The 26292-nt window shown below is 42.6% G+C and overlaps 1 protein-coding gene across 6 annotated transcripts in view; it reads right to left on the reverse strand.

The window, feature by feature from the left end:
- Nucleotides 1-1075: 1075 nt before the first annotated feature.
- The window catches only part of smarcd3b (SWI/SNF related BAF chromatin remodeling complex subunit D3b), a 42256-nt gene continuing 17039 nt past the window's right edge, over nucleotides 1076-26292 (reverse strand). For 3 of the 6 annotated variants that reach the window (XM_086191657.1, XM_086191658.1, XM_086191654.1), the window contains exons 2-15: nucleotides 21862-22079; nucleotides 17881-17970; nucleotides 14964-15006; nucleotides 12717-12839; nucleotides 11770-11895; nucleotides 11090-11185; nucleotides 7994-8095; nucleotides 7718-7879; nucleotides 6291-6388; nucleotides 5861-5996; nucleotides 5222-5344; nucleotides 4384-4485; nucleotides 3737-3790; nucleotides 1076-3456 (exon numbers count right to left, since the gene is read on the reverse strand). In XM_086191657.1, the coding sequence (XP_086047783.1) occupies nucleotides 3737-3790; nucleotides 4384-4485; nucleotides 5222-5344; nucleotides 5861-5996; nucleotides 6291-6388; nucleotides 7718-7879; nucleotides 7994-8095; nucleotides 11090-11185; nucleotides 11770-11895; nucleotides 12717-12839; nucleotides 14964-15006; nucleotides 17881-17970; nucleotides 21862-22079 (1473 nt within the window). In that variant the 3' untranslated portion in view covers nucleotides 1076-3456. The remainder of the gene's footprint in view (nucleotides 3457-3736; nucleotides 3791-4383; nucleotides 4486-5221; nucleotides 5345-5860; nucleotides 5997-6290; nucleotides 6389-7717; nucleotides 7880-7993; nucleotides 8096-11089; nucleotides 11186-11769; nucleotides 11896-12716; nucleotides 12840-14963; nucleotides 15007-17880; nucleotides 17971-21861; nucleotides 22080-26292) is intronic. The other 3 variants (XM_086191655.1, XM_086191659.1, XM_086191660.1) reach the window with 3 other exon arrangements.

The raw sequence follows: 26292 nt of genomic DNA on the forward strand, positions 1-26292 counted from the left end.
TCAGACCACACAATCCAGAGCCATCGCCCTCAAATATAAATGACAGAACTTACAATTCTTCATCCAAACTAAAAGCATTTGAGTGCAGAAGCTTAACAACACAGGGAAAGGGATACCGTCGACTGAAAAACTGCAGAAAATATCGACAATAATAAATATTTACTGCAAATATGCCATCATGTACCATATGTGTGTTGTGATCTTGAAAAAGTGTGTGTGGGGGAAAAAAGACACTTTAGATAGCATGGCATTTACAAACTTTGGCAAGCGCTTCTTTATTTACATCCAAGCTGTCTCACAATATCACAGCTGTTTTCCCTTCCCCCCCCCCCCTTTTTTTTTTTAATCAAACGGCATCACCAAAACAAATCTGCCCTTTTCCAGATAAACAGTGTCATGGATACTGTTTCTCATCCTGTCGCTGACTCTCTGACAACAGTGTAAACAGAAAGAGAGAGAGAAAGAGAGAGAAAGAGAGAGTAGTTTTCACTCTTCAGGAACATGCAGGGAGTGAGACACACATGTCAACCATATGTATGTATGAACGTTAACAGACAGCAGATATTCTGTGGTGCACAAGTCGGTCACCCAGGAGTTGCAGCTTCTAGTTTCCTCCACAAGAGGGTGCTAATGAGTCAGTGATGTATGACAACAATGTGAATGCCCTGGCCATACAACAACAACAACAACAACAACAACAACAAAAGAATAAACACTCAGGGTCAGACACAGGACTAAAATACTACTGATAATCACTCCCCTATAGAGGTCAGTTAATATAACTTAAGAGTCCTGTCCTAGTAACAAAAACACAGTTCAGAGAAAATCACACCTACAGTTAGTTGCTGGTAGGTCGTATTATTTTTGGCAAAAAAGTTACAGAAGGCATTTCAGCAAATGCGATGTGTCCTGCGTTTGTCACACAGGCTTCTATGCCCACATTTGTATATTTACACGGTTTCATCAGATAGATCAGTCCATGGAGCATGCATAGGTCATTGTGAAGTCATCCAATCACGTTTGTGTATGCTGGGATAATACAGAGGCTCTCTCCCCCCCCCCCCCCCCCCCCGTCATTAAGAGAGTCCCCACAAAGAATTACAGCACAGTGCAAAGAAACCCCGTGAGGTTTCAGCGAGAGACTGACCGCTGAGAGAGAGAGAGAGAGAGAGAGAGAGAAAATCCATCTGACAATACAACACATACATACAAGTCGTTAAAAAAGTGTAAAATGAGTTTGGTGTGGATTATATTGTGTGTTTACAGCTACTGAGATTCCACGTAGATTGAAGGAGACGGAGCTCGCAGCTTTCCAGCTCCCATCACAGATAAAGAAGATAGTACACTGAGGAACACTCACGTTCCTCCCCGACGAGCCCAAAGCTCACGGTGCTCCCACCCCCCAACCCCCACCCCCCTGACCCGATACTGTACAGTTGACCCTCGTGAGGGGAGAAAAAAACAAAACATATTTACATTCACATCTCTAGAAAAGAAAAGAATCTTCATGTAACATAAAAAAGGGTAGAAATGGACAAAGATCTACTCACCCGGGCTCAGGTTTTACTGCAGTGATACATTTAGGGTTTGGAGAACAGTACTACAGAGGGAGCTAGAGGGCACCTGGAGAGCGCATACCTCCGCCAGACTGAACGTAAAAACAATGTCAGTCAGGACTACTTTAGTCCAAAACAACATGTGATTGCTTTTGTAGTCAGTTTAATTTGGTGGTATGGCTCTGTTGTGAGAGCCAAAGGCAGGGAGAGCAGCAGGTGAGGTGCAAGACGAGTACTGAAGCAGCTTATTGGGTGTCTTAAATGACACTTTCTGAAAGAATATTTGGACAGTGACAAATGGCTCAGCTGGTCCTCATGAGGTCGGACATGTAATCGCAGCCTCCTGGTGATGGAAGTCTGAAAATTCCAACTTTATGAGGAGCACCCGAATGCAGCATGTGGACTAATCTTGGCACAATCTTTTAGCAATGCTAAGAAGATTTGTCCCCATTTGTACTGGGTTCCTCTTTGGCCCACCCGAATAAAAAAGTCACACCCCTTGTTTGTAGATAGCATCACTGTCCAGTACGTCACGCTACTTTGCTGGTGTAATGAGAACAAATGCAAGCAGTCACGTTTGAGCTCATGAAGGAAAGTTAATTGCCGTTGCAGTAATTTGTTGGTGTGTTCAGAAACTTACTGTCCTTCCATGAGCGCACACGGAGAGCAGGGAAAGGCAGGGAGAGCAGTGGGGGAAGCACGAGGCAGACGGCAGCAGCTTAAATAAGGCGCCTTGACTGACCTTCTCCAGTAGAGGTCACTGGTCTGTCAGCCAAGGTGTGCTCTCTTGCACTAATTAGTAATATAACATGTAGTTCCCACACTTTGTACCACACATTCATCAGGCAAACACTTTTTCTTCATTATTTTTTGCCTAATGAAGGTCAAGTACTGGACAACGTACATGAATATTATATAGCAGGAAGTTGCAGGACTCTTTTTTTTTGCAGCTGCTTGGTCTCCCACGCACCGTCTAATAAATGTGCAAAGTCTTCTTTTGTTCTAAAAAGGATTTGCCACAAAACTGAATGTGTTCTTCCTTGGTCTATCCTACTTCGCCCCACCAACTTTGGTGAAGAGCAGCTGTGTAGTTTTTGCGTAATCCTGCAAAAAGTCAGAAAAACAGCAGCAGAAATATTGGCTAATAATTTTGGAAACTCCACCCAGATGCGTTAAACGCGTCTACAAACGCGTTCCCTAAAACAACATTTTGTGCAGTTACTTCCGAACTGAGGTTGATATTTTTGTCCATTTCTACTGAAGTGATCTCTTCTTCTTTTCTAACCTTTGGTAACACCATCATGACATAAAATACTACGCAAGGAAGAGGCAGTGAGTCTGTCCAGTCGCAACATTTATCGGCATGTTTATCACAAGCCTTCATTAGGATGATCGGAACTTCTCTCCATGGCTCTACTTCTACACAGGCAGCTGCTTCGCTTGACTAATACTGATGTACTGTAGTGAATGGAAGATGAGTGATTCACTCAACCCTAAAAATAAAAAGTCACACCTCTGGTTTATAGATAGCATCAGGACCCAATGTGTCACACTACTTTGCTGGTGTAATTAATTTAAGAACTCTGCTAATGAGAACAAAATGCACGCAGTCACACTTACCCTCAAAACATCTCTCCCATGAATAAAATCAGTTCAACAAATATGAAGATGATTGTGACACTGGGTAATCTTCCGCGATGAGATGCAGCGGAGGAGTGCAAGCAGCTGGTTTGTCTTCAAAGAGAGGCGGCGTTCAAGTGACGTATTTACAGAGGAGCGGCGAGAGGGAGTTCGGTCTATTAAGAAGTGAGTCTGAGGATGCCTGCGGTCCCAGAGGTCGACCTCGGAGGTTCCACCATGCAGCTGAACACATGCGGTGAGTGACGACGTCCCCACAGTCCTGAAACAAATAGGCAGTACAGCGTTGAGCTTCCATCCATGAACGTTGCTGTTGTCTCACTCTGATTATATTAATGTGTCCAAATTTGATGACCTCTACGACCTCTGGGATTTCTCCAAAAAAAGGGAAAATACCAGAAACTGTATTTTCATCTCTTTTCTTGAGCTATGTACTGTAAATAACTTTTAGAAGGATTGTCACTTGACTGCACCCCCCTCCACACACACACACACACACATACACACATAAACAGACACACAGACGTCAGGAGGGTCTTTACTTAGGTGTTGCGGACAGCTAAGGCCTGTTCCAGCTCCTGTCTCCTCTGCTGGATCTGTTGGGACAAAGAAGACAAGAACATCAAAAACACGCCATGAGCGTGCTTGAAAAGAACACGCCAACTTCCTGGGAAATTTTCTTATAATCCATCTTCCCCAGAGCCGGACAATCAGAAAGAAACCCTTCCCTCATCTGTATGTGCATTAGGGAGCTGAGACCCAGAGGCTGGCTCACCGCTAGTTAGCGTAGTGCAATGAATGATGGGAAGTCTTAGCATACTTCTATCAAAAGTGAACAAATACACTTCTCCAAAGCTGTCTTCAGTATAACTAGGGTCATACATAACTTGCTTTACAAAATCATTTTCAGATGACAAGGTACTGTAATTCTAAAATCAGACACATGATTGGAACTACTTTCCTAACTACCAGGAATCAATGCCACCTGTATGCTAACACTTCCCATCCCCTAGCATTCATTGTGCTAAACTAACTAGAGGTCTTTCTCGGTGGTCCTCTAGCTGAGAGAAGGGTAATTATCTTCTTGTCTGGCACTAAGGAAGGTGGCAAAAGAGTGTATTTCCCAAAAAGTTTTACTTTAAGGATTTGGAGGGCAAAATCCAGAGGCGCTGAGGTGCTGTTTCCTCACCTTACAGTAGAAATAGCGGCTAACAGCCTCCTGGGACCAGGGCTCGTGGTAGAACGCTGCCCTCCTCTCCTCTTCAGGGTTCCCCACCACATCCGTCATTAACTATGAGAAGACAATCATTAATGACAGGACTAAATATTCACCACCGTTAATATCATATGGGACAAACATGAAGTTTGCAATAAACAAAACTTGTCTTCTCTATGTTCTGCCAGATAGTTTCAAGCTTTGTATGTTTAACTGAAGTAAACACAATTAACACTTCTTGATCCTCCACAGATATTCTTCAAGCATTTCCACCTCTCCATCCATCCATTGATTCATTTTATACTGCTTATTTTGTTAAGGGTCGCGGGGGGGGGGGGGGTGGCGCCTATTCCAGCAGCCTTCAGGTGAGAGGCGGGTTCACCCTGGACAGGTCACCAGTCCATCGCAGGGCCAACACATAGAGACAGACAACCATTCACACTCACAGTCACACCTACAGTCAATTTAGAGTATCAATCAGCCTCGTCCCCTCTTGATGTCTTTGGACTGTGGGAGGAAGCTGGAGTACCAGAGAGAACCCACACAGGAACAGGGAGAACATGGAGACTCCACACAGAAAGATCCTGTGCTGGAGCCGGGGTTCAAACCCGGAACCCTCTTGCTGTGAGGCCACAGTGCTGACCACTGCACCGCTGCACCGCCCCATTTCCACCTCTCTCTTCTTTTCAATCATTTACCTTCATTTTGCATCCCTACATCTAGAAATCCTGTCAGATAAAAGCAGCCAGTTGTCATTTCAATGGGACTGGAAGCTACATCACATGAGTGGATATAAATAGCAGGATGGAACCTTAAGGTCTCTGCTCTGGGATTTAAGCCAGTCCTGGATGTAGCCCTTGGGATCTCTGGAAAAACTGAGCATGAAGTCCCTCTGGATCTTCAGCTGGTTGATGGACTCGATGGTCTCATGGATCTGAAAAAGAGGAAGTTACAGTGTATAAATCAAAGGAAAAAAAACAACAACCTAAAACAAACAGACAGCGTCCATGTGCCTTTGTTGCCAATAATTCACAAAACTGTGCTTAGAGCTGAGTTGGTAACACTTCCTGGATGCTGGACCATACTTTGTAAACCAGTTTGACCGCATATGTGCTGCAAAATGCTGCAAAAACTCTGGTAGGACTTCGTTGTAGGTTGTTAAAAGAAAACTGTTAACATGGCGGCGTCTTGTTCAGAATATGACCCTCTGTATAAACACAGTCCCACCCTCTCTTCCTGCTTGCTCAGTGCAGCCAACTCAAAACAACATTGTTAAAAAGAGTCCGTTAGACACAAATCTTGTTCCAACATTGATAACTTCCTACTACAAACGAACAACGGCCGTAACATAAAATCAGCGGTTCCCACGAGGCAGCTCGCCTGTCACCTCCAGGTGATATACAGCATCAAAGATTTGGCTGAGTTAATCCGGGGCTGTCGGTGAGCTCACCTTGTTGTCGAGCGTGGCGATTTCCTGCTGGTTGGCAGTGGAGAGGAGGAAGCTGCTCATCTGGCTCTTCAGGGGGTCTTCCACCTCCACGTCGATGTCGTAGCATGCGGTCTTTTTCTGGTCATTGGGGTCCACACTGACGGCGGAGAAAGCATTGGTGAAACATTCATTTATGCACATCATGTGTTTAAGAAATTCCTCAGAGAACCTGGAAGGAGATCTTTGAATAAATCTTTGATAAGTTATGTCTTTCTTTTTTTTTTTTTTTTTTTACAAAAATATTAACAGTTTCAACTGCTAATTAGCGCACGAATATGAGTTGATGAGCGTCCCGAGGGAGGGGACGCCAGCAGGCATGTTTTGAATATTTTGAAAGAACCAGAGAACTTCACAGAACGTTCCAGAGGGGAGAACACGCTGGAGGATCTACCTGATAACGTGGTTGATGACGATGGGATCGGGGGGCAGGAGGAGGTTGGTGAGGCGCTGGGGGATCTCAGAGAACTTCAGCCGAGGGCAGTCAAAAATCTGAAGGGGAGCGGGTGAGAAAATGAGCTCTCAAATTAACACTGACGTAATGAAGCGAATGACAGAAGGACATGTTAGCGTCTTTTGGTTCGTCGTTACTGCCTACAAGATATTTTCTGACCTAAAATCTGACGTTAATACTTCTATGATGAGCGCATTTGCATGGACTGGAGCATCCCAGTTATCAGGACTGTGCATTATTGTATCATCTCATATTTGAGCTTCACATAAATATTCTTACAACATTTCCACCTGTTTTTACCAGGGTGATATTATTAGATTTTTCCATTTTCCTTTGAATTTTGATTTGTAAATCAGGGTTTAATTCTAATTTTCGGCAAACTTTATGCTGTTGTGCATTTGGCAATAATTAAAATGAAGAGTTGCTTTGTTAGATTCTTGTTTGTGTGGCTCTCAAGACTGCACTATACTTTTTTCCATATTGCATATTATATTGTTACGAAAAAAAATGCCATAAAATATCCAAGTACAGTAAAAAAAAAAATATTGCTCACCTCTGACAGTTCTGATCTGGTCTTCGAGGAACCCTGTTTTTGCATTTATACATGTAAACAACATATCCTGCCTTTAGAAACCTGAATAAGCCATTACCGGATTTTTGAGGGAACTGGTTATGTTCTCTGGACTAATCAGAAACCTGGATACTGGAGTATGTATATATATATCTCATTGCAGATTCTGACAGCTGATAAGTACCTGCACAGGTGTGCCTTCACACAAGTATCATAACAGAGACGGGACAGCAAGTGACAGAACTGAATATACCTGGCGGTTTAGACGGGAGGAAGCATCAACACGCTGACCTTGTCAAGACAGTAGTACACAGGCGACAGGACGCTGGTTTCCCAGCAGTGGAGGGAGTCGGGTCACGATGGAAAAGATATATTACAAGATCAAAAAGAAGGTTATGATCCAGCAACTTTCAAATGTAAAAGGAAATCCCCCTCAGAACCACTGATCTCAACGATGACCATGACTCTCTACCACTGTACTGCTTCCTCGTCCTGCACAGCAGCAGAGACAAGGTCAAAGGTGAGGACGTCTTTAGTACAGCCTCTCACACTCGCGGATGAGCTGACCGGGGCTTTGTAAGCCAAAGTGGTCTCATTTAGGGGCAGTTCAGAATTATCGGATTGTGTTGCAAACATGGCAGGCGCCTGTTCCCAGAGCATACAGGATACCAGGATACTATCCATGTACTCGCTGTATCCCAAATATGATCAAATCCAGGATGAACCTGATAACCGGGATACTGAAGTCCATGTAAGCGGAGTCTCTGTGACCCGTGGCTGTGAGCGACTGCTGTACCTGTTGGAAGTACTTATCACAGTTGATGTACTCCTTGTCATGGGAGTCCTGCAGCTTGTTAGTCTTGACGTACTGCCAGAGAGCCTGGATGATGCAGGAGCGAGTCTGCGTGTGAATGCCGAGCAGGCGAGCCAGGCGGGGGTCCAGCTTAAACTGGGGTGGCTGAGGAGATATAGCCATTTACCTCAGAGTCTTTACAAGAGCCCCATCTAACCTGACAGCTACAAAACACGTCTAAATGTGGACAGTCTGCTAAAGTGACATCCTCCTCCTCACCTGGTAGTCCAGCATCAGCAGCAGAGTACAGCGCACGCTCACGTCTCCCGGCCTCTTCACCTGGAAGCCGTCCGTCTCCTGGGTGGTGGCCGTGCGATGCCACTGAAAGACCAAAACATCCACTTAGCTCCCAAAATCGCATAGTTTTTTTCTGGGACAGAATTTATTCATCAGAGTGGATTCTTCCATCTTTAAACCTGCACTTTTGTCTCCCCCTACTGGTACTAACAGAAATTACAGGCACACTATTGATGCTAAATTTGATGACACATTTTGAAATCAACTCAGGTGATCTTTTACTGATGTACTGATTTTATTTTTTTTATCTATTCTTATAAACTCGGCAGCAGTTGAGGAGAGGGTCTCAAACCTCGGCGTGTCCCCCGAGACAATAGTTGTAAAGTGAAATGCAAAGTTGTCCTTGGCAACACATCAAACCTGGGGAAACATCTGGTCAAATACAGCATCAGCATCTCTAAAAGCTGAGACCTGAAAGGTGCAGCTACCATCAGTTTTGGAATTAACAATTAAAATGCCTTTACTGTCCTGGAATGATCATCTTAAGACTTTTAAAACAACATTCCTTCAGCATCAAACTTTCATCAGCGTGTCAAACAAAAACCTCAGAGGTCAGAGTTTTTTTCAAAGTCTAAAATGATCGTGCCACTCCAACAAAAGCATTTTAAGTTTTTATTTTTAAATAGACATGAAATATCTAGCATGTTTGTGTCTATGAGCCTCTCAAATAAACCTCTCTACTCAAACATTCCTGCATTTTTAATTAGAAAGACAGTGAAGGGCCTAATACAAATAACTTGGAACACCAAATTCCAGGCACTAGCGCTGATGTAGATTCAACCGTGAACGTCAGAGGTGCTTTATAAGAGTTTACATTTCTGCAAACAAGTCATGCATCATGTGCCGAGTTACCAAGATAAGAAAAGTTCAATCAAGCAGCCGCACTCAGCTGAGACTCCTATTTAAGTCACAGTAAAACCGAAACGTCAGTCGGCGTGTCTGTATCCTACATTTAACAGAGGCTCTCCTTCCTCTAGCTGCATTTGAAGAGTTATTTACATACCCATATTCATTTTACTGCTCAGAATGCTAAAAGAAAAGCACTTTAAACAGGAATTACATACAGGGTAATGTTTCCTCCAACTACCGGCTGACTCAAAACAGATTAAGTGCTGATTGTACCTCAAGGTGGAGAAAAGTGATGGAAGACTATTCAGGATGGAGCACTTGAGTGCCTTGTTAAAATACCCTCTTAAATGGAGGAACCTTGAGAAATCATAATTTTCTCTCTGAACTCCCTACAGTGCCTTTTTTTTTTAAAATGTCGATACATTTCGTGAGGATACAAAGTGAAAGGCAGCCGCCGGTTGCTTTTAATAAGCGTTTGTTTTATCCTGCGTTCCCACCTGCACGTTCAAACAAAACTGGATTATTGGGAAATAAAAACACCTTTCCAGTTCTCTACAATGGCTTTTAAAAAACAGAAAGGGAGCAGGTTAGTTGGGGTGAGATGAACCGTTCCTCCTCGGCGTGGTTGACCCTGACTGCATACCTGAACACAGACTCGCTGATTGTGCAGCGTACAAAAGCTCCGCGTTTCTAATGTGATGTGATGGAGGAAGTAAATAAGCGCTTATCCTTCCAGTCGACTGCAGAGAGATATTGCATACTTGGACATTACACAGTTTCAGTTACTCTGAAGATGACAACGTTACTACAGAGAAAACAGAAGTCCTGCACACTGTAAAAGTTTGCAGATAGATCTGGCTTTTGTAAGTTAAATGGACAGTGTTTCAACTGGAGCTGATCTAATTTAGATCTTCGTGAGGGACGTATATCTTCTTTGCTAGCCGATCTGTTTTCTGAGTCAGGCTTTCCCAGAATTTTTTTGGCTCAGAACCACGAAAATAAAGATGATAAAGACCCCCACTACCTCCAGATGTGGTTAAAGCACACACACACACACATACACACTAGTAGCCTAGTCAAATTTAACTAGTATTTTCTGTAGTAGTTATACTCATATTTTCTCTTTTGAAACAATTATTGGCTTTTTAAATCAATTTTGAATCTTTTTTTCATTTCCTGGAAATCATCTTGCAGCCCTTCATCCGTGTCTGGGTCGTGACCGCCACTTTGGGAACCCTGATCTAATTTCTACATGCAAGAGTGCAGAGAAATCCCCTTCTTGTGGCCAGGATGGAGCTTTAAAACATTTTTACAATTTCTTTGACCACAGTTAGTCATGTTAGCTCCTCCCACTGTACCAACTTTTCAAATCCTTTCATACTCAAATGACACTCTGTCCTCCTTTTAGGGGAAATAACAGTGTTAGCAATGTTAGCAGTGGGAAATGAGTGCCCATGACAGCAGTAAAACCATATGTCTGTGGGGGGCGCTAATACCTTACTAATTACTAAAATTGCAACTGTATTGCAATTATTAATCATGCCTTTTTCAATTTAATGATTGTTATTAATTATGATAATGACATAGTGTGCTTAGAAAATCCTGAAATCGTCTGCTTATCAATAAGAGGCTGCCTTTTTATTTTTGCTAATTTACTGCATGTGAGTTTCTCTGTTTCAGCTTTTTGTTTCCATCTAGAAACAGCCAAACCGACAAAATTATTGGCTGAGTTGCATGGGATTATTAATAATCTGTTGTTCCTGTGTGTGGTCAGTCGCTTCATTCTGGCAACAGGCCTGGGTTGGCCTATTTCAAGCTGTTGAAAATTTGTTTTTGCAGTATTGCAGACATGTCGGGTAGTTTCGGGTTGCTACCATCTACTTGTTACAAATGTTACAAGTAATGGAAACTCCTTTTTTTTCTCCTCTTTCAAGGAAATAACAACCATTAGATTGTTGTTTATTCATTTTCCTCAAAATACTACTCACAATTAAGCCCCCCACAAGGCAAAAATTACAAACTGAGAATTTCAATTATTCGCATGTAAAATTAAATGAGAACCATGTAGAATGTTGTTTATCTATGACCGTGATGATAAATGCTAAAATGTCAGCTATCATTTTGGAGGAGCAGGCTAACGGCGTGTGCAGCCGCCATGTTGGAACTGACCTCCACCAGGTGGTTGTCAGGACCGTACAGGTCCTTGTCCAGCTCGATCACAAGGCTCTTAAAAAATGAAGAGAACTTCTTCTTCTGTTTCCCCGGCTGTGAAACAGAAACAGCTGGTTGGTTAACATCTAAAATCAGACGCAGACGTACATACGTACGAAGGAACAAAAAATGCAAACATTTTACTTATAGCAACATTACTCATCAAAAAACCACAAGGAGCTGAGTGAGATTGAAAGAAAGTGAGACATAAGACATTCTCAGGGTCCACTTCCTCTAAGCTCAACCAGAAAATATTTGTGGTTTGAGAGACCTAAATGGTTTCTACCGCTGTGAAATGATGGCCTTGCCTGGACTGCTGAGAGCATCAGAGCTTTTTGAAGCAAAATGGCGCAAAAATAACATCTTCCTTTTCATGCTGCATCTACAGTCCCTGTTAACGCTCTTCAAAACATCAATCATTCATTACTATTCCAAATCAGCTGATCATTTTTGAATCTGTCGAGTCTGACAAGGGGCCAAAAACACCCCCTTGTGTGGCTTTGATTCTAAATGGGAAGATTATGATCTCAGTTATTTTTAGAAGAGGAATTTATTGGACTTGACGTGCACCAGAGATGACATAATACTAAACACTACACCTCACAGGAGAGCACAGATGCTATATTATAATCACTCACATCATCCAGCAATTTCCCCTCTACTCGAAGCTCCCAAGATGCAATGCTGCCATCGGAGTCATCAGCGTCGGGTCTGGCAGGGTTGAAGGTGTTGGATATGTAAAGCCTCAATTTACGCTTTTGCTGCTGACACAAGTGCACATGAAATATCACAGTTTAAAGAGATTTGAAATGTTGTCCAGTCTCATCAGACACTAACAGCATGACAGCGGATCAAACCAGACATAATTTACAGCCTCTGGGTTTGTGCCTGTCACAACGACCTTCACCTCTGACCACCGAAAATGTCGTCACTTCATCCTCGAGTCCCAGTGGTTGGTTGTGCCAAATCTGAATAAACTCCATCAAGACAGAGATATTGCTTTCACGAGAATGGACTGGTGACAGTGACCTTGACCTTTAAGACTTTGACCTTCGACCACCAAAATTGCTTTAGTTAACCCCCCGAATCCCATTGGACGTTTCTGGCAAATTTTAAGAAACCACTTCAAGGTGTTCCTGAGTTTTTGCTTTAGGGAGAATGGGACAGATATCGCATACATGAGAGGTGACAGTGACCGTGACCTTTGGCCACCACGACCTTTCTGTTCATCCTTGGGTCCCGGTCAACTTTTGTGCCAAATATACTAAACTCCATCAAGGTGTTCCTGACGATGACTTTGACTGTTGACCAACAAAATCTTTGCAGTTCATCCTTCATCCTTGGATGTTTGTGCCACATTTGGGGTAATCCACCCGAGAATTGACTGAGATTTTGCATGATAGAAAAGGCATGGACAACCCCATGTTAAAAACTTTGTAAAAATCAAGAATACGATATGGCCGCCACAGAAAGTTATTTCAGCAAGTGAAACAGAGAGAGAGAGAGAGAGAGAGAGAGAGAGAGAGAGAGATATCCATGGGGGAAACCTGTGAAGAGGTTACCTGGACACATGAATGATTCTTACCTTCATTGGTCTCTTCAGTGCTTCCTGGATGTCCACACGTTTGCGCATGATGGTCTGGTCCAGTTTGCGCTCAAATGCCAGCAGATCCATGTAGGCCTGAGACTCGGGGACTAGCTCGCGGATCTGGGGAGGAACATTAAATTCATCAGATCAGTCAACAGCAACATTTGCATAAACACAGCTTTTACAAGTCAGATTTTCTCCACAAACACTACCTGAATATCATGTTTAGTTGTAAGCAGATTAGGTATCTGTAGGGGTCCACTGTCTTGTTTCAAGGACATTTCACACCTTAACATGATTAATTTAATTTCCCCTTTAAGCAGCTTTAAATCTAGATACGATAATCCTGCTCCACACTGACTGTATCATCTTGTTCTTATTCCTCATTTAATCAAATCCAAGACCTTGTGCTTTAGCTGCAGCATTTCATCAAATGTAAATATTCTAAATGTCATGTTGTGCTCATACCAGTAATTTAAAGCTTAAATCTAGTAGTGGTTCAGTGAGGATCCCTCTTCAATAGCTACATGACTTCTGTGTCATACTAGCAAGTATGAGCAAATGCCCTCAGTAGTGTTTTACTCCGTTTGTTTTGAACTCAAACCAAAGTGACTGTGGATTACAACGGACAGTGTCTTCCACTTTGTACAATTTTTGGATGTAGCTGGTTCTTTCTGTTTTCAGAAGTCACAAAGAAGTAACGTAATGAAGAGAAACATCTTCATGAGCTCAAGACACGTTCTTGAGAGTACTTGAAGGGCAAAGTACAATGGAAGTATTGCTTTAAGAATACTGTGACTTTGAGGAAACTTTCTCCTACTAAAGATGCAAGTAGGTGCCTTTATACCAAGCAGTTCTAGGAATGCAGTCATGAGGACTAACCAGCAGGGAACTACTTTCACTCAACGGCCTGTTTCAGTTAACAGCAGGGGCCACCAATATGGGGGTGTAGCAGGGTCTGTTGACCCAGGCTCTGGTACAGGGGGAGTCCACAACTGCTCCCTCATCTAACCTATAAATAATGTACCATAATAGCTGTCAAAATTACACGGGGAGTCATCTTCCCCCAGACGGTGAGCGAAAAAGGTGGCAGCCCTGGTTACCGGGGCTGTGCTGGCTTGTCCTCAACCAGTCAACCAACACTTAAATCACTCAAGGTTCAGATTTTGCCGAGGAAGGACTCTGAGCTAGGAGGGTTCCCTTTAATGGGGTTTCTAGAACTAAAACAGTTACCAGCTTCTGCAATCTGGACACACCAGGAAAGAGGGGAACTGTCTCCAACAGTTGCAGGAATTATGAAAAAGTTCCCTCAGTTCCTAAACCAGCTATATTTTATACATAACAGTTAGTGATTGACAGTGTTTGCCCTGCATGAGATGTATTTCCCTACTGAGGTCGTTTCTATCCTTAAAGAAATCAGCTGCCCGATCCGTCATTAATACTGGAGGTCCACACCATCCTGAGGGGATAACAATGAGATGCATGTTATGCAGCCGACCAGCCTGCGCTGAGACATTACCATACCGATGAAAGTCCTCTGAGCATCAAGGGCTTCTGCTTACCAAACTATGCACCTACACTCCTAGTTAGCTCCTTCTCCTCCCTCCCTCCTCTTTCATGTTTCTTTCTAAATGGCTGCCTTCATTGTTCCCTCTCATTGCTCCTCTATCTCACCGCATTTCAGCGGGCCGAGATGCCAAGCAGACAGAGGAGGGTGGCAGACATTCCCTGTCCCTGACTCATTCTTGTGGCATACTGCTATCTCTCTCCCGTCTGGGTTATGTTAGGGGATAAGACCTGAACCCAGACGCGCCAGACCTCCACAGTGTCAGAGTGTGTGCTGGCCAGGACGTGGTGAGGTGATGGCGTGGCACTGGGCTGAGACCGCGGGATGAAAATCATATTCGGCACGGACTCACCTGTGGTAACGTGGTGAGTCCACTGTCTCTTTTAGTTCTACTTGTGGTTGCGGCCATTTCCAGCTGACTATTCCAGTTTAAATCAATGAGCACATCCAAATATATTAAAAAAAATGAACCCTTCAAAAAAATACCCTAAAACCTCCGGATCACTCCCCTCACCCATCTCATTTGGAAAAAACACATAATCATCTGGCCCTCTGCGCCTTCCAAGAACCCCTGACATCAAAACCGAGCAGGATTTTTTTTCCGGCTCTGCACACAAAATATAACAACAAACACAGAGAAAAAACAGAGCAACAAAGGTAAAAATATGCAGCCTCACCCTTTGCGGAAGAATCTTGTCTGCCATTTTCCTTCTCTTAGCACTAGAGAGAGGGAGAGAAAGACAGAGAGAAAGAGGAAAAAGAGAGCATGTTACTATGGTGACTGATAGCGTAGCACCCAGGCCATCTGCTAAAATGCTGGGCCATATCCAGCACCCCAGCGTCCCAGCTGTGTGTGTGTGTGCATGTTCGAGTGTGTGTGTCTTCTCTGAAATGCAGCAGTCCACCTAGAGAGTGAGAGCCTCTGACGGCCAAAAAAGTGTCATCTCACACATGTTTTGCCTGACATACGCACACACACGCACACACACACACGCATGCACGCACACGCGCGCACACACACACACACACACACACACACACACACACACACACACACAGGGGCATATCACTGGGGGACGCTGCAACAGGACTGGAGTGGTGACAGGATGTGTGTTCAAGAGCCTTCATGAATGCATTGTCTCCAAGATATTCACTTAAGAACATATATACGTGTGTGTGTGTGTGTGTGTGTGTTCATTCATGAATGCCAGACATTTCCTGCTGTGTGAGGACAGTTGTTTACTGTTTTTTTTCTCTTATACTTACCAGGAAGGTAAAAAGGACAAAAGCTTTTATCGTGACTTTTTAACATTCAGCTCACTTCCTATTCTACCCAAATTCCCTTTAAAATTCAGTCAAAAAGAAAGAGGGAAGGAACATCTTGTGATATGTGAGCCACCATTAAAATTCATGCAAGTGTTGCTGTCTGCCGAAGGACGCTGCCTAAAAGCAGCTGGATGACAACGCACTGCAAAATGGTCAATTCAAAAAAAGAAAGAAAGAAAGAAAAAAGTTGTGATTTCTTTCTCAAGGACGATTTAGCCACATTTTTGTGATCGCCGTTAAAAAAAATCTTTTCTTACGTGTTACATAAACTCGTGTGAAGAAGATGTAAAGAGGCAGTGAGATTCATGATTTATTTCAAGGATTTTGGCCTATTCTCTGCGGTCCTAAATTGAGACATGCGGGCTACTTTATCTTAAATTTTTTAACTTTAAATGCTTTTATCATCGATGTTACTTCACTAATTCAAAGCAGCGGTTCAACATTTAAGGACGTAGCCTATGCTTATTTGCTGAGCTGTGGATGAGAACGTCAACACTACTCCAGCATCTCTGAAGCATGCAGGAAGCTAAAGATGGTTCGCTCAGCATAAAAAAATAAAAACAAGCGGTCAGAGGAGCATGTGATATGTTGCTGGTTTCAACATATGTCTAACTATTGGAGGAGAAATACAATATTTCTCAACTAATTCCCTAAAAATCTGACTTCTTCACAATGAAAGTATCAAATTGTTTCTAAATGACATGGACTAGTATGGAATCTAGCCTCACTTCCGATTTTAGTTTGTACAAATTTATCCCCATGCATTTTAGTCTGCTTTACTTCCTGCCATTGTTCAGTTTCCCGCCAGTGTTTCTCATCACCTGCATCAATCAATCAGATTTCCCAGGACCCATACTACTACATACTCACTCCCCAGACATTGTAGTTCATGTAGTTCTCTTGTCTAGAACCTCAGCTTGTTTAATGCTAGTGACCCTGAGTTTTCGATTGCTTCAGTCTGCTTTTCTTGTTTGTTTTTTGTTGTTCTTGTTGGTGGTGGTGGTTTTTTTCACCTGTTACTGCAAGTAAACTTTGGAATTCAGTGATTTTGTTTGACCTTCACTTTTTGAGTGAATCTTTGGGTAATCACAGATAATAGGGGTGAGCTATACTGGGGAAAAGAAAAGAAAAGAAAAGAAAAAAGTCCATGACAGACATAGTTTTATATTCTGTGATGATATTCAAACTGTGATAACAATTTTTGTCTAGTACAAGATTCAATCGCATGAAAATCAACAATAATAAGCAGCTGATACGAGATTTCAGTTCGTGTTGACTTTGGCGGCCCCTCTGGCCGAAAGTGGCAGTTTCTCCTGCACTTAAGAATGCATGATGCGCCACTTCGGACACTTCCTGATCTCTCTGGCTTCGGCTGGTCAGGACACACATTTTTTTTGTGGGAGTGAGTGAAAACTGAACGCAAGATTTTTAGCCTGGTGACATTTTAATGAGTCTTACTTTTTGACTGTGCAAGATAAATAATATGACGGTGACATGCAGCTTGTAAGCTTGTTTATTTTTATTTTTGTGCAACCAAAAAACAGTTACGTGCAAATTAACTCCTGCTTTGTTTATGAATGGTTCAATTTACATGCCTTTTGTCAACAGGAGGGGATAAACATGCACACCCTAAAAACGTTGATGGGCCGGGGGGGGGGGGGGGGGTTATGCTCTTCCGCACTTATCGCTCTCATTTTTTAAGATTTTGGTCACACCAGGACTTAAGGACTTTAATCATCTATGTGTGTGAAAAAGCTGACAAAAAAAGTGAGAGCAGTTTCTTTTTGTTGAAGATGCATCATCACACTGTATTGCCAAGCCCTGTTTCCTGCCCTGCAAATGTCTCTAGATTCTTTTCTAAGAGTGTAGGGTGAATTCCTATCACAGAACACAACAATTGTCTGTGAAACAGTAAGTTACATCAGCATGCCAAGTACTGAAACAAGCCTGCTGCAAGGAGAACTCAAGGATCTGGGGGTGCATTGCAAAGGAAAACACTGCATCACAACATCAGCCATTTTACAGAGTCTTACAAGGGACTGATATTGGATTCTACTTTATTTTTCTCTTCTAGCTGCAGAGAATGGTTCCCATCATGCCATGCTCCAGTCCAAAGCATGCATCACTACATTTTTAGTTGTCATCTAGGAGCCTGTATGTATTTTAGGCCATAACAGCTCATTCAGGGAGTGCTGGGCTCAGGTGAGAGACTAAAAAAATAGGCTATCAAATGTAAGAAAATGGACATGCAGCAGAATAAACTCCTACTTTGATCCGAGCGTGGGATCTGATTGGGGCTCTCTCATGTCCATCTGCCTCGCTGGCATCTCATTGGCTCCGGGGAATCCAACCGGCTTCCTAAGAATTGGTGAGGATTCGAAGGTTGTCCGATTAGAGTTGCGGTGAGACACACACTCAGTGGTAGAAATGTCAGAGGGGTAACACCTGGTGGTCCTGGCTGTTATCTGTCTGTATGTGTTGGATGTGTGTTAAGTTCAAGGGTCTGTTAGCAGGTGACAAGGGCAGGCACTGGGATGGGCGTGTAATTGTGTCCATGCACTCACAATGTGTAGCGGAGGAAGACCTGGGAGTTGTCCTCCTTGTCTGAGGGACACACTCCTTCAACAAAGTTTCTCCGTGAACCAAAACAATCATGCTTCACACACAGACAGACAACACACTGATAATGGACACACTGAAGGGGTGGACCGTCGACGAGCAATGCGAGGTCTCTTTTATTCAACTCAGGGTGGCGTTCCCCGTTACTGATGAATATACAAACTACTTTTTTTTTTGCCAGCACCCAGACCAAATCTCAAACATTTCAGTCCCTTTCATTAGCAATAAAAGTAGCCCTTGATCAGAAAACCTTGAACCAGCAAGCACCAAGAAGCCTGTTTCATCACCACATAAATTTTGCAATGTTCCTAAGTAACCTGAAGTGCTCTGGTTTGGTTGAACCTCAAGGACAAATATGACAAACAAGCATAAAAGAACAAAGCTGAGGGGAGAAAGATGAATGGATCGTGTTGCTTTGGCTGATTCACTCTAGGGCGTGGTTGGTTACAGGTGCAACTGAGCTGATGACAGATCAGAATATTTCAAAATCACCAACTTCACGGCTTTAAATCAACTGAGGCTGTAAGGAATGGAACAGACGTGAAATTCTAAGACGAAACATCGATTCAAATGTGTAAACTACTATTCGAACGTGACCTGATACTGCAAGACTGCCACAGCCAACTGTGTTTTGAGTTCTCGTGTGAGTCGGAGCTGCTGTCATGTGACATCTCTTGTTAGTTTGATGACTGTATGTAGGTCAAATGAGGGAAAGTTCATAACCAAAGTTACCAAACGTATCAGCAGCAGATGCAGAGAGAGTGACCTGCAACCCCGAGCCATCTAAAGACCCCGTATTAGACAGTATCGAGATGGGAGTAGCGATGGTGTTCGGGTCAAGTCTTTTATTTACTCCCAAGCAGCGGCCTGCTGGCTAATCTTCAAAGATTTTAGAGTTTTTCTCTTTTAATTCGCCTTACTGGCCCATCCAGTGGACTCCACGACTTTTCCTCATGTGTGTTACTTTTAAACTCGGTGTGCAACAGTTCAGCAAACCCATGTTTCAGTGTGCACTGAGGGTTTTTTTGGGGGGGGGGGTCACTATTTCATTTTTATTTGTTTTGTCTTGTACATTAAAAAGGAGAAAACATAGTTGCATCTGTATTTTAACGTTATATCTGGGAACTGTTCCTCTGGTATCTGTACTCTTATCAGCACTTTCTCAGTGAAGGAGGAGGAATATTTGTTTAAGGTTGATTGTGTATCACAATACCACTTTGAATAAATATTGTGGTGCTGCGGAGACGTCCTGCTGATACATCATATTCTCTTGGCTTGATGCATATTACCACAAAAATCACACCTTTTCTGTTTTAATGGGGTTTTCATTGAAATGAGAATAATGCTGTCAGAACTGCTATTACCTCTAATATTACAAATCATATTGCATTTACAATATCAGTCAAAATAATCTCAAGTACACCTTTTTTTGTTTTCAAAACGGTGCAGCCTTTGCAGCTGTAAGAAAAAAACAAAGCTTATTTCTTATGGTTTTATGGTTCTGACACCAAACCGATCCTAGCAGTTAATGCAAAGAAAACAGAGGTGAACCATATTTTTAGTATGAACTCGCTGGGATGGTAAGGTCTCAATGACACTGCAAACACAGGTGGCCTGCTCAGCTGGCAGCTGTGTGGGGTCCAAACAGGATGAAGGAGTGCAGGGAGCTCGGCCATCAACTTGTTTGCCAGAGGACGCGCGCTCTCACAACGCAACCGAGAGTGAAAGAGACACCTGGATGGGTCACCCTGGACCATCGATCAGATGCTCCGCAGCCAGTCCGGCCACTCTGGAGGTTGAAGCCCAGACACGGGACAACATTTCCCCTGACCTGTTCGACAAGCCTGCTTAATTGCGAGTGGATCAATGGTGCTGCAGATACTGAGAGAATGAAAAAGCGAGAGAGAGACGAGGTCCAGCGAGTGCGCATATTGATCGTCTTTTTAATGACCGTACCTGCCACCCACTTGTCTCTGTACAGACCTTCCACTGTGTTTGTGTCTGGGATGCCGGTGTTCAGATCTTATTGAATAGACGACAAAAATCTCACTAGAGATTGAAGGAACAACTGAGTGGATATGCCAGGGATGTACGACAAAGCGGACAACAAGAAGAGGGTAGCAGACACACTCGTGTCATGGTGACAGGGATGCACAGAGCAGTGAGTAGGATGCAAAGAAGCCTCTGAACAAACAAGACAATAGAACTGAAAGCAGAACACACATTAAATTAACAGTGAATTGATGTGATTCTGAGGATTAGATTGTAGGAGATCATTGTTCAGGAATGGCTGTTAAGCATACTGTGTCTACTCTACTATTTTGAACGATCCATGATTATAATCCATTAAATCTCACAAAAATTTAAAAAAAAAAATTCCTAGGGCTACATGAGGGCTGGAAGTAACCGTTCATTTAATCATCAATTTATCTGCAGTTTATTTTCTAAATTAAATATTTAGTCTTAAATGTTGTTGGGATCCAACCAACATTCCAAAACCCCAATGCGCCAACTTTTTTATCATAAAAGCAGCAAAAAGTTGCAAAATCCTTGTTTTTAAGACTCTGAAACACGAACGCGACGAACTGAGTCATTAATTGCTGCACCTCCGCAACAGACCATTCCCTAAAATATTCAATTTAAATTGGTAAAAAGTCGCATGCCCAAAATGATCAAGTTTGTGGCTGGAAATGAAAAATATTTCACATTTTTAATCAGCAACATTAATGGTCGCTTCACTACCTCGGAGTCAAACAGTGCATGGTAATTACTGTTGATTCATAACTCTCTTTCATAGCTGATGATTAAACATCTACCACATTTATTTATTTATTGTCTATTAATTTCATGTCCATTTCCTCACTAGTTAGCCCACAATTCATTTTAGCTCAACTGGAAAACTGACAGCCTGAGTAGCAGAGCTGTGTTTTGTTTCAAATCACCTGATGTCTTTATTTTCAACGAGAATGTGGCAAACTTCTCAAATTAAGCGCATTTAAAGTAGAATTAATGTATTTTTGGACATTATTCTGGTTGAAATGATCAACACGGAGGGAGATTCACAGATGCGTGATGGAGCGAAAAAGAGCAGCGTACTGCAGAGTAATGATACCAGGCAGTTGTACACTAGTACATCCTGCAAAAGTTTGTATCTCTACTGCGATCCTTCTTTAAAGTGCCACTAAAACTGTGTTGATGTTGTGGTGGGAAGCTAACATGTTTACAGGAGAAGCAGAAATTAATCAGAGTGGGAAATTTAGCAGCCTGCGCTTTAAAAGAACTGCTACGAATGTTTATTTCAAAAGTCGTGGATGAATGTTGAGCAGATGTAGCAGCCATACGAAGAAAAAAAAATGCATATCATCAGAAAACTAAAATTGGCAACATTTTGAACCACAGTGCGTGATCAAGGAATATTGTTACTTTTTTATTATTAATGAAAAAAGTATTGAACGTCCATATTAATCATTCATGATTCTTGGTTGTTTTATCTTTAGAGCAAAATATTGGGTGTTTGGTTCCAGTATAACCACAGCCGTTGCACACTCCATGATCTTTTCCACAAAAGCAGACACACGAAGATGCGAGCCATGCAGGGTTCCGAGAGGAGTTACAGGTCGACAAACTCACTTTCTGGCCCGGTTCTGGACGGCCTGCTGCTGCTGCTGCTGCTGCTGCTGTTGCTGCTGCTGGACCTGCTGGGAGGGGGCAGGCCTCTTACGACTGGGCTCCATCACCGGGGAGGGCAGTCCGGGCCGCACCGCCGGGCTCCCTCCATACGGTGGACCGGGGGGGCCCATGGGAGCTCCCTGGTGGGGCATTCTCGCTCCAGACGGCATGCCAGGACGCTGGTAAAGAGAGACCAGAAGGAGGCACATGTTTGTAGGAAAGACTATCAACTGTGATTAATTATAATCACAAACTACGACTCTAAAAATACAACAAAGGCGAGCGACATGAAACATCAGTTCAGCTTTTATTTATGTCTTTTGTCTAGAACTTGACAAAATCGTGAAGGAAAGCTGCAACAAAGAGCTTCTTCACATTTGAAATGAAATTCTTCTGTTTGCTGGATACAGTCAAAAAACAAACCGTGTTCGGAGCCATAAACACACCATATTATACCAGATATTCTCCCGCCTCTGGTAACGTATCTTAAGAGGAGTTATAAACATGTATTTGCTCTGCACGATTTCCTGATGTGACTCTTCTATTTGGAGCCGCAGAGTCTCCCCAGTGAAATTTTGACAGGAAGGTCGTGCGTCAACAAGATATATGGAGCACGTAACTTGGAAAGCTCTGAAACTGTCAAATACATCTCCCAGTTGTGTGAAATCCATTAATTTCAGCTGGAATTAAATCATTCAACATTTTAGAAACTAACAAGGAGCTGTCAACTGCTTTTATTTCCTCTTTTAAGATACGACCACAACATGCAGAATTGTAATGTTTCTTTCTCTGTAAACAAAAACCCGGTGGGAAAAAAAAAAGACGAAATGAAGATATTTCGCAACTTGTTGGCTCACACACACACACACGCACGCACGCACGCACGCACACACACGCGCGTGCACACAAACACACACACACACACACTAAAACAATGCAAACAGTGTCAGAGCCCACAATCCCACACTACCATTGAGACGCCTGGGAACAACTGGCGAACTCTCACCTGTGCTTGTCACTCCCATGGCAACAGCTGCCTCCCGCCTAACTTTAGTGCCTGACACCAAGCAGGCGTTCGCATGAAGGAGAGAAGTCTTTGACCTCATACTGTACATAAAAAAGCCAAACAAAACTCAAACAACGCCACGGAAAATAATCAATCCTCTTATTCAATACTAAATAAATCCAGACGCTATGTTAGTAAAGTCAAAGACCCATTCTAGGATGGTAAAAGTAGTAATTCTCTATTAAACGTACTGCATTCAACATTGTACTTCAGCCCACAGAATGTGATTTCCACGGCTTGGAGCCTCTCAATCAAAAAAATTGAAAAAGACAGCGTGGGATCATGGGAGTTGCTGTCTACACTGTTAAACACTCCCTGTTGGTGATTAATTTATCAGAAAATGTGTTTAAGTTGTTTCATTCTAGAGAAATAGATGCAAGCAGTGTAAGCTAATGGTACGTCAGCTCGCTAATTTACAATTAGCTAGTACACGATGTGGTGCTGGTTCAAATGCAGGGTGTCTCACCCAGGGCTGTTATCCATGGCCTTTACAATCATTCTAAAAATAACTTATACATACACGCGCACACGCACACACACACACAAATGTTCTACCAGCCAAATGACAGATAAATGTTTGAGCCACTTAAACCAGAATTTTGCCTTTTACAAATTTTACACCCTTCCAACAGCTCACTTTGACCATTTAAGACAAATCTAGTGTGACCTGTCCAGATTCATAAGACAAAGAGAGTTTATGCGTGTCATTTTAACCTGTGAAAGGGTCATAGTGGTATAGCTGTTTGGGACAATCAGGAGTTTGAGTTTTTCAAAGTTTCATGCTGTTTGTCACTTCTGGACGGAGATCTCGGCACGTATGTCCACATATCTGATTTGATCTTTAGACTGTCCACAAACACGTGGAAAAAAATAATCAGCGAACAAACAAAGAACGGGGTGATAAACAGTAGGGAAAGCAAAAGAAAACATAAAGCGGTATGAATAGGGATATTTATTAACTTGAGCAGCACCAGAGATTATGACAGCATACAAAAGGCTTGCGTTATGTGACCAAGCAAGAAGAGATCCAGCGAATAGAAGCCTAAGCAGGCGCTGCTGTCACTCTGGCTGGCCGTTTGGTCAGTGGGGGGCGGGGATGCTGGGGTCAGAGCAACTTAGAGGGGTCTCCACATGGGAGAGGATAAAACAACATATGGTCAGGGCCTCCGGCTCAAATGTCGTCACCTCGTGGAGGCCCTCTTCTTTTTGTCTTTACTTCCTTCCTACTTAAGCCAGACAATGACACCCCTGTATCCTCAGAGACATCAGAGCCAGACCACTACAACCTCCTGACTGCATGGAGAACCTATTAGATGACAACAAAACATGCAGCTGAATAATATATAAGATTAATATCCCCTAACAAAATAAGAGCTACTCCACAGTAGAATCTGACCTGCTGAACTGACTCCAACACTCTGCCCGGAGCCCTGCCAGCCAGCCAGCCAGCCAGCCAGCCAGCCAGCCAGCCAGCCAGCCAGCCAGCCAGCCAGCCAGCCAGCCAGCAATCGAATCTGCCATGTGGATGGATATCTGAGAAGTGTGCTGGCATCTATGGGAGGGCTGGAGGGATTTCAAGGAGCCAAACTTAACCCGTAGGTTGTTGTGTGGACGGGCACTCAAAAGGCTTCACCTGAAACCTTGAGACCTTATTAAACTGAGCATGAAGTGGGATATTTTCCCAAAAAACTATGTTGTAATTCTAATATTCAATGGTATATGTATGTATTAAAGGCGGCATGGCTCAGAGGTGGTGGCCGTCTAGCAACCAAAGGGTCACTGGTTCGATCCTCACTTCCCCCGGTGACCGTGTCCAAGTGTCCTTGAGCAAGATACTGAACCCTAATTGCTGCTGATGGCCCTGCGACCGACTGGTGACCCATCCAGGGTGAACCTGGCCTCTCACCCAATGTCAGCTGGGATAGGCTCCACCCCCCAACCTTTAACAGGTAAGCTGTATAGAAAATGGATGGATGGATGGATTTTTTTTTTTTTTTTTTGGTGTGTCAATGATGATGTGTCATCATCTAAATTTTTAAAAAAGGTGTCTTAGTTTTTAAGAGAACCAAAGTGTTCGTATTTCTCCCATTCAATTAAATCCCCAAAATGATATTATATAGGGTCATTAGTGTTAATATCATCCACGGACACACTGAAGGGGTAATTCTGGGTCACGGATGTTTAGTATAATAATTTCTTGTTGCAGTTCTTATCAAAACTGATGTTTTTTTTTTTTTTCAAATACCTATGTTGTTTACATTAATCTTTATTTCCTCTTTTGTGCCAGGGTTATTGAAAATCCCTGTGAAAAATAAGATTCAAGAATTGTATCATGCGGTAAAAAAAAAAAAAGAAAAAAGTGAGAATAAAATTTTTACATTGCTTTTCTCTCCCTTCATGCAAACAGTAATAATAGAAAATGGAAATAAAAATAGTAAAAAAGGTTCTCGGATAAAGTCAATATAATCTGAGTTCAGTAAATATAACTGCAACTATTTATATTAATGAACTGCTCATTTATTTATTTTTTAATTTTCATATTATTTGTGCTCATTCCCACATGTTCAACTAAGTTCTCAATGGGGCTGGGAGATATGACCTCTTATATTTTAGGACAACTGGAATCCATTTATACTGACATAGTTTGATCGTTTCCATTAATCAAGAAGCAGGACGCTTTCTATGGTTCAATGTTTATATAACTATGGTGTCAGTGAAACCGTGAAATTTCAGTTGCCTATTTTCTGATTTTCTCCATTATTTTGCAGTGGTTTTTGTGTGCTGAGATTCTGACACTTCTATTTGAGCTGCCTCCCCCCACGAACACAATGAAGGTGAATGGAATGTCAACTGCAGAGCGCGCATCATTGAAAATTTATAAAAATTTCAGCAGCAGCAGCTCTGCCTCAAAGAAAAAGAAAAAAGTGTCCCTGTTACTCTGATTAATCTGCAGAACACAGTGTCGACCGTTTTTATGGAGATGTTACTTGCTAGGCAGTCAATTCAATGAGAAGTGACAATAGCAAGGTCTTGAGATGAAGCAGGATGAGGACGTTCATGACAAGTTCTTATTTTCTGTATTAAATTTTGAACCACAGCTGATTTTCTATTCACTTCCAATGTATTGGGGTGGAGGCAGAACTCTCTCTCAAAAGAGAGAAACTGCAGTATTGACTCTGCTTGATACTGGAGGTATAAGGAATGTATAGTCGTTTATTATGAAACCAAGTAATACAAGTAATGACAATACAGATACGAGCTGGGGAAAGGTGATGTTTATGCTTTTTTCCCCCTCAAAATATTGTAAGAACTTGTCCAGCTAACTA

This window comes from Aulostomus chinensis, chromosome 21 (assembly GCF_037954235.1).
Source record: "Aulostomus chinensis isolate RoL2024-O1b breed Wild chromosome 21, RoL_Achi_v1.0, whole genome shotgun sequence".
NCBI lineage: Eukaryota > Metazoa > Chordata > Actinopteri > Syngnathiformes > Aulostomidae > Aulostomus > Aulostomus chinensis.